Raw genomic sequence first — 8,905 nt, 5'->3', positions numbered from 1 at the left:
ACTCCCGTAGCGAGGTGGCGCTGGCTACCAGGCTAGTTCTAGATTTATAGAAAAAGTCGTGAGGGTTATATTTATCCTGGCTGGTGAAAATGTGGCGCTCTTCGTGTCTGGTTGACTGCTGGCAGAATCAAACGTGCTGACAAATTTTTTGATGACAAAATAGCACTTTCACATTAGCCCATGATGCGAATATGACTTCTTCGATGCGTCCAGAAGACGTCTCTGACGCTGGTCTCTCTGCGTATCCTTTGTCCGTAGTAGCAGCAGTAAATAGTACAACACTTCATTGCAGAGCTCATTTTAAGTGCTGTAAATGTGCTTCTACTGCTATTTTACTCATGAACTCAACGTGAAGCTTTTTTGCCACTATCTTTGCATTTTTCGTTGAACTTTTCATTTTTGTTTTAGTAATATTGATCAAGACGTGAACAAAACGCAGTGGTTCTTCATAATGATCGGTGCCTGTAGTGGGAAGCGCAGCTTTTTCCAACGCGTTCTTTTTTTCCTTATCGTAATTCTAACAGATGTGTTTCAGTGCCGTTTCCATCTGAAAGAGACGCAGAAGTAGTGTACAACTCGCTCCGCATTGACTCTGACCCAAAGAGGTCCGGCTGTTCCAAAAAACTTTCTTTGGAGGGAAGCATACTCACAGTGTAAGTGCAGAGTGTCTGGATACAAAAAAACATGAAAACAAGCTAGTTGAACCTTATTGTGTGTACGAAGCTTTACCTGTAGATGTTACCCCATGTTTCTTATAAAATCAGGGATGGAAGGTTTCAAACAGTATGAAGCCATTGTAAGGATAAGCTAATGGTTGGTCTTAGGAGGCACAGAAGTGCTACCTGCAAGGGCTACGTTTGGTTTTGCTTCTGACGTTTTATTTCAGACACTACTGTACTTGACCAGCAGCATACTCTTTGGCTGCAATTAAACCTAAAAGCAGTTGCTTAAGGGGCATTAATGAGGTGCTTAAATTACTTGCAGGTGGAAATGCTGAAGTGGTACTAACTAACTTAAGTAACAATTCCCAGTTGATTCCTTCTCAGACCACTAAGTACAAGTTGGAACCAAATGGGAACTGTTTTTTTAGATTGGTATGACCACTTAGGTAGGGTCTGGCAAACCCAGGATGAACAAGCTTGCCAGCTTGTGTCATAGTGCGCCCGGCATGGCCTAGTCGTGCAGGCGTCAGCCATGCACAACTTCAGCGTAGCTTAGATGTCTGTATTTTAAACTGTGCATTGGCTGATGGTGTTCTAAATATACTGTGAGAGTTTCTCAAAGCTGATTTCTCCACTTACTGGGCTGTGTGTTTTGGTGCAGCTTTTGGCATGAGAACCCTCTCTGCAGGCTGACTATGCTGCGCAAATCTCAGTTCTTTTTGAATACATTGCAAGTAGATGGGAAACTTACTTGGCCCTTTCATTTCTTTTGCAGAAACTTCACTGCTAAGGATGCAAGGCAGTTGAGAGTCGGTGTGAATTCTTTTTTTGACCTCCTGGTACTTGCCATCGACACGGTCCAGCGCTTTGGGCCCGCATCGTGAGACCTGTGTAGTGACTTCGTTTGACGCTGCCCGCACAGTCATCACCACCATGGCCATCAAGACACCGGCACCGCTTGCCAGCCGAGCAATCTATGGCTACGTTCTATACGTGTCATGCCATCTGGGACTTGCTCTCTACGTGCTATGGGCGTACATCCCAAGCTCTTGGCTGAGGGCAATGGGCATCACCTACTTTCCCGACAAGATGTGGGCCATCGCCGTTCCTTTTGTGGGTGTCATTGCCATACTCATGTTTGGCTTCTGCCTCTATCCTGCCATCATCGCCTTTGCCACAGCGGCACTGGACTCGCCGGCTACCATCTGTGACAAGCACGCCATGTATGAATACAAGAAGCCTCCCATTAACGGTGCCATACCACCGATCAAGGACATCCACATTTCACAGGTGTGCCAAGAACTGTATGGGGGTGACTAGTTGAATTAAAAGCTTCTGTTACATTTTCTAAAAAAGATTTTACTTGCAAGCTTAAGTTGGGAAATGGAGAAAATAATGCACAACATAGGCTTGTGTGAATAGCCGATGTCGACACAGTGGTATAGAGGATTTTATTAATTTGCTTGCAGGTAGAGGGAGAGGGACATAAGAATGGAAGGGCTGGGAGGAAAACCAAGCATAGTGGCCAGTTTGCTCCTGTACAGTGTGGAAGATGTGAAAGCAACGAGTGCGAGAGAAGAAAACTTAGCCTGTTGTGTCCATAGGTTGTGACTGTGGTCATAGGTCCATCATTACAAATAAAAAATAAGTCAATGACCGCGGTGTGCCTACAGGTGGCAGCTCAAATTTAAGGCTTTCAAATATCCCACTAGCATTGCAGTGGCCTTTGTGCCAATAAAAGCTAAGGCTGCGGTCCTAGAATTTCGGTCTCTATGACGGTATAATGGTCCAATTGGTGTAATGTTGCTTTGAGGGAAAGGAAAGAGAGGAAAGCAGTTAGATTAATTAACAAAGCCATTCATATAGTTTTAAGCTGCATATTTGGGCACATAAATTTAGCTGTGCACATATTATACACGTCAGGCACTTGCTCAGCTGCAGTGCCATTGGATGCTTACCTAAAGCTTGCATTCAACTGAGATTTTTCGAGATCCAACTTGCAGCAGTGACATTGAATAACATTTAAAGGCAGGTTTTACTACAGGTGCCTTGCAGTGTTGTTTTAATGTCATTCAGGTTAACAGTAACAAAAGCTCCTGGGCTTATAGTCAGCTTTAAAAAGTTTTTCTGGTTGAAAAAGTTTGTAACTAAGCAAATAACTGCAGGAATGTGATGTCTGTTTAGTTTGGAATGTGCTTGTAAGCACCAGCAACCTTTCATGTTACAGCCCTGATGCAGTCTTATCCGATTGCTTGCTGGGAAGAGTGATAACAAGAGGCATAAATGGTAAAGCCAACTGTGAATTTCCTGCCATATAGTTGACTTGTTTTCTTACTGGTGGAGCCAGTTTGGCTTTAATTGTGAACCGGCTGGTTTAACTTCATAACCAAGTTGACATGCAAAAGTCAGCTATCTCACAAATGTGTACTAGCACATTCATTTGAGCATATAGCGATTGTTTCTGCGTATTTTATTTTGAGTTATAGTGGGGCAGAGTAGGTGTCCATGTGTGGAAATAAGTGAAGTGTTGTCAACAATTTCAGGTTCAGTTATCACTGTGCATTAGTTAGAGGCTGATGGAAAAATGTAAACTGACCTTTTTGCATGTTTTAGAGTTCAGCATATGCATTCTCCTGGCAGTCTCAGTCTTTGCTAGTAATGGGCACTGCCTACAGATAGTGTGAGAGAAATAAACCTGAAATATGAATAGCCAGCACTACAAGCATGGTCTGGCAAAGCTCATTATTGCTGAAAGCTGGGTTTTTCTAATATTTTCATGTGAACACAGCTAACTTCAATAACTTTTTTGGTTCGATGTGCACTATGGCTAGCTAGGAAAAACTGCTCGTGCCTGCAAAGAGACAAAACTTCTCACGTGCTGGATGGCATGATTTTAGGTATACTTTAAGGCAAGACCTGATACAAAAGCTGTACTAAGAGCTTGTGTGCAAGAGCTTTTCCATGAGCTCTACCTGTGTGAACACTGCGAAATGTGTACTGCACTGGAATTTATGGAAATACGTTCTGCAAGTCATCAAAGGGGCCCTGCAACACAATCTAAGCACATCGATTTTACTTGTTGCATAGAGTATGTTATCGCGATGCTATCAGCATTGGTTGTAACGTATATATTCAGGTATTTAATATTTTAATTTGCTCGAGAAAATGTGATCATGGCATTGACTGTGTAACCACGCAGTGGCAGCTTTTGCAGTGGATATAAATCACTGGATGGCCATTTGATGATTGGGTAAAGAATAAGTTCACTTCAAATTTTGATAATGAATGCAAATGCGTCATGACACATTGTAGCATTTTATATTATATCGACAGAACCAACATGCTTTGCAAAGCAAGTAATACAAAAAACGCCAGTAGAGGCGCTGGCTATTACCTTGCATCAAAGGTTTTTGCACCTATTTGTACACATGCTAGTACGTAGCACATATGGCTGCCCTCTATATATCTGTATTGCCAGCTTCGCTCTGCTCCTTGTGCTTTCTTTGCAGGTGCGCACATCTACAGTAGGTGAAATTCGTATGTGTTCTGCTAAACTCGCGTTGTATTTTGCACTGCCATGAGCTGGAAATACTGCAAGAGAGAAATTTCTGTTCATGTATTTATATGTAGCATGAAATAGCATCTGCTACATATAAATACATGCATATGTAGCATGAAATACATAATGGCATATAGATGAAATACTTTGTCGTAGTGGAAATTTCGCTGTCGCGGCATTTGCTGTAGCGGGGTTTGACTGTACTTTTGATGACAGCCCAACCCGTGCAACAGGGTCTCATTTTTTGGACATCACTTGGTTCCGGTCATGTGACAACAAGGGTGACGTAGCACCTATGTCATGGTCACATAGATTCCTTGCCATCTCTGCGCACCTTAGTTTTTAACGCGAGAGCATCAAAGGCCTCGTTCTCCAGAAAAATCTGGCGTCAGCGCTGTTAATATCAGCATTGTGAGCAAAAAATCACATGCATGGCTCTGGAACATTGGTCCCTAGAGAGCAACCTAGGAGGCAGGTGGGCCACCTATGTCATGTGACCTGGAAGCATCCTCACAGCCTACCCACTGGATAGTGAGCAAACTGCCCACTGTTGAGGGTCGACCATAAACTAACGATTGGTCGCTTGGGAAGAGCAGCCTGGGCTACATAAGACCCACCGCTGGGAGTACCTGCCATCCCAGGACAGTGGCGCATCGCTTAACCGCTGTGCTAGGAGGGGTATGAGCACTCCCAGGAATCTACGAATGTAACGCAGAGAATGACCTGCATATATGGGAATTAACACATTATTCAATCGCATCATACCGTTAAGGCGGAGCTGAAGTGTCTCCACCAATTTTTTTCTTATTCTTTCCAGAGGGCAAGGTGGCATATATTGCAAGAGTGGCAGCAAGCCAAGGTGGCGGCTGCACACTAGTTCATATGTATTTCTTCCTTCTTTTTGTTTTCGAAAGAAGAGAAATGCAAAAGTGGTCCGTGTGCTGTGTGACAACAGCAGACGTTAAAAAGCCATAGGAAGTCTAAATTAATCCGGAGTCCTCCACTACAGCATCCCTCATAGCCCACATGTTGCTTCGGAACATTAAACCCCACAATTTACAATTTACAGCCTCTTTTTCCCACTTACCATTGCAAGAAAGGGGAAAGCACACTCGAGAGCTCGCTCTGCATAGGCACTGCATCCCTGCAAGTCGCACGCGCTGCTTGCTTGCTTGCACCTCTCGCTGCTCTTCAAGCAGACAGCATTATACGTACGTGTATCTAGGCTAACTGGTTTATATTTACACAAGGTAATACAGTGCAAGGGCTTGAATAAGAAGCAGACAAGGGTGCTTACTAGCAAAACATTTATTCTGCACACCCTAAATAAAAGACCGAAAGCAAGAAGAGCGCCAGGATATTCGCTGTAGGGTGCCCAGTCAAAAAAGGCCAACTACCAGAAATTGGCCAGAATACAACTGGAACTGGTCGAGATTCCAATTCCAACCTCACCAGCCGAAACTAGCCAGGTTCTGACTGGTTTCAACTGTGTTTTAGCCAATTCCAATTCGTCTTCTTTGACTAGGTAGCGCGGAGAATGGAGGGGGAAGCCAAATTTTGGGTAGGCATGACACCTTTGTGGCACTGTGTCTCATAGACGACCGAAGAGGACTTGGACTTCACATACTCGCTCACCAACAAGGGAGCTTAGTAAAGGCTGTATTATGAGAAAACTGCCTTTTCATTAGGAGTCAAAGGAAGCGTGTTTAAGTTATTGAAGAAGCTCATTTCGGCACAATGGGGACTCGCTACCTAACCTACAGCTACCCACTTGGAAAAGAGTGCAAAGCAGCACACCCCAAAGTAAAACAAAATAGAAATAAAAACTAATGAAAATGCACAAAGACGGAGGTAGAAAGGGACCAAATGCATGCAAAAAGAAGACAGATCATACCCCTGGCCGAATTACAGAATACACACACCACTGCAAAAAAAGAACAACAAAAGAAATGAGATGCCTGGAAATGAACGAACTGCAAAAAGCAAGGAACAAAAAAAGCTCCAGCCAGACAGAAAAATATTGGAGGGGACACTTAAGCTTCGCCTTAAGGGTATGGCGCCATAGCTTAATGGTTTGGTTTTATTGGTTTTATAGGGTAACATCCCAAAGTGACTAAGGTTATGCGGGACGCCATAGTGGAGGACTCCAGATAATTTCAACCAGCTGGGGTTCTTTAGCGTGCACTGACATCGCACAGTACATGGGCTTCTAGTATTTCGCCTCCATCGAAGTGTGACCACCACAACCGGGATCAAGCCCACGTTTTTCAGGCCAGCATCCGAGCACCATAACCACTCGTCTGCTGGCCCGATAGCATAATGGGTTAATTCCCACATATGCAGAAGGGCATTCTCTATTTTACATTCATAGACCTCTGGGAGTCCTCGTACCTCTCCTGGCCCAGTGGTGCAGCGGTTAAACGATCTGCCACTGCCCTGAGATGGCAGGTGCTCCCAGCGGTGAGCCTTGTGCGGCCCAGCTAGGTTGCTCTTTCCGAGCGACCAATAATCATATTAACTGCCACCTGCCACAGTGGGCAATTTGCTCACTATCCGGTGGGCAGGTTGTGACGACGCTGCAAGGTCAGGTGACTTAGCTGGCCCACCTGCCCCCTAGATTGCTCTCTGGGGACCACCTGCCAGAGCCATGACCATGATTTTTCGCTCACAACGCCGAAAATGCTGACACCGGATTTTCTGGAGAACGGGGCATTGAACGCTATTGCGTTAAATGTCACGCACGTGCATGCCGCACCTAAAAAAAGTACCATAAAGCAGTTGTGGCCATATGTGCATATCACATGACCACTGTTATAACACGACCCAGCCACATGACCCAACCAAGCAGGGTCCGAAAAACAAATCCCTACACAACCATATCACAGTGTAGCACCCTGACCATACCCCAGATACCTTAGGATGTAACCGGGAATATCAGAGGATGTTAACTCTGGCTATACTCCCACCAGCTAAAAAGTAAGCGCTACCTGCAAGATGGTTAGTTCTGAGATGTGCATTCCAAGGAAGGCAAGTTTTCTCTGGTGCGCATTTTCTCCGGAGCCAGAGCTTCTGCTAGGCTACATTTATACAAACTTCTATGCAGCCCCATTGCCCTAACTGCCCTTCCTCTTGCACCAACATGAAAACTGCCTTCTCTTGCCCAGTCGATGTCACCTTCCCCCCCCAAATCCCCCTCCCTCTACCTGGGCCACCTGCTGGTTGACAGACCCAATTGGGCCTGCAGAAAGCCGTGGCCTGGCTTGCAATCAAAATTAGTCTAGATTAGGACTGCCAATAAAAGCGTTTTCCTCCTCCTCCTTATACAGATTCCATTCCTCACAATAAAAGCACTGGGAAGAACAGCCATAACTTGCCAACAAGAACAAATGCACTGAAAGAGAATACACTGTGCAAATCACTGACCTGATTGTACAATTTTCAGTTGCCAAAAAATTACAAGTTTTTCAAGAACAAGATAGATATCATTGATGAACTCATGACAGCCTATTCTGCACCTGTATGGCTAAACAAAAAATGAAAGCGCGGTTTAATTACACCAAGCAATAGACATACTGATGCAATTTTGATGGTTTAACCGCCTAGATGAAAGGGTGGCTTGATGAATTCATTTTATCAATTTTAATTCCGCCATGGTAAAGACAAATTTATTGGAAGCAACAGGTTGCTGACATTTCAGGTGCTCGCAGGGCAGTTGCACCAACACTGCACAAGTAGCCGGAATAGATAAAAAAAATGCCTTATGAATTCTTTCCAAGTATTTTGCTCAGGTATATTTTATGAGGGTTCCAAAGTGCGTTGCCATACTCAAGGATGGGTCTCTATAAAGAGACAAGGTTGGAATAAAATAAGAAAAGAGGGAATAAATGAGAAAGGAGGAAGCTTGGAGAAGAAGTTGAGATCTAAGAAATGAGACTGAAGAAGTTGAAAATGTGGCAGACAAAGAGACAAGTTTGCGAATACCTCCACAATTAGATGACGGCTATTGGCAGATTCCTATGCTAATTGTTTTCAAAATTTCCACATATAAAAGAGCATTTGGGTATTTTCATATATTTAATTCTCATATTCTCTCCCGATATTTTGTTTTTTTCCTTTTCTTTTTAATTACTCTGAAATTTAACCCAAGGCACAATCATTAGCGTGGCACCAGTCTACCCTATTCTATGGGGTCTCCCCACTGAACCCTGGCCAATCCCCCGTCGTGGGTATGCGCCATGTCACGAAGGCAACAACAACAACCTTGGCCAATCCCCCCATGTGGGTATGTGCCATGTCTGAAGAGGAAGAAGAAGACCAAGAGAAAAGTGAGGCATGGGGTATGAAAGAAAGCTGGCAGTACAGGTAGTCACTGCCTGGTTGTGGCCAATCCCCCTTATGGGTATGTGCCATTTTGTGAGGCAAACAACAACTGCAGAGAGGATGAAGGTTCATCACCGGCGGTGCAAGGCAGCAAACAAGCTTTGTCATCTCTTGCCCAAGGCCTAGTGACTCGAAACACACCACCAGCTACCAATGCGGTCCCATTATCCACAACACACTTGTCTGTGGAACAGAAGTCCTCAGACAAAGCCTCCGGGGCACTGACACAGTGACGTGCTGGTCTCGGAGAATACAATACAACATTGAGGACTATGAGCCGCCAGCGTGCTTGAGCCGCCAGCGT

General features: G+C 44.5%; 2 protein-coding genes across 2 annotated transcripts; both read left to right on the top strand.

Annotated features, from left to right (window-relative positions):
- The first annotated feature begins 64 nt into the window (after positions 1–64).
- Positions 65–1,546, top strand: Tcs6 (Threonyl-carbamoyl synthesis 6). The gene is made up of 3 exons (XM_077658302.1): positions 65–241; positions 525–653; positions 1,438–1,546. Exons 1-3 carry the CDS (start codon positions 192–194, stop codon positions 1,544–1,546), a joined length of 288 nt encoding a protein of 95 aa, XP_077514428.1. The 5' UTR covers positions 65–191.
- Positions 1,547–1,595: 49 nt separating this feature from the next.
- On the top strand, positions 1,596–2,017 carry PIG-P (phosphatidylinositol glycan anchor biosynthesis class P). Its single transcript, XM_077658301.1, has one exon. The coding sequence runs from the start codon at positions 1,596–1,598 to the stop codon at positions 1,980–1,982; it is 387 nt and encodes a 128-aa protein (XP_077514427.1). The 3' UTR covers positions 1,983–2,017.
- Positions 2,018–8,905: the final 6,888 nt, after the last annotated feature.

The sequence above is a fragment of the Amblyomma americanum genome, chromosome 3 (genome assembly GCF_052857255.1).
Source record: "Amblyomma americanum isolate KBUSLIRL-KWMA chromosome 3, ASM5285725v1, whole genome shotgun sequence".
NCBI lineage: Eukaryota > Metazoa > Arthropoda > Arachnida > Ixodida > Ixodidae > Amblyomma > Amblyomma americanum.
Note: the sequence above shows the minus strand (reverse complement) of the source record. Positions and strands in the feature narration are given on the sequence as shown.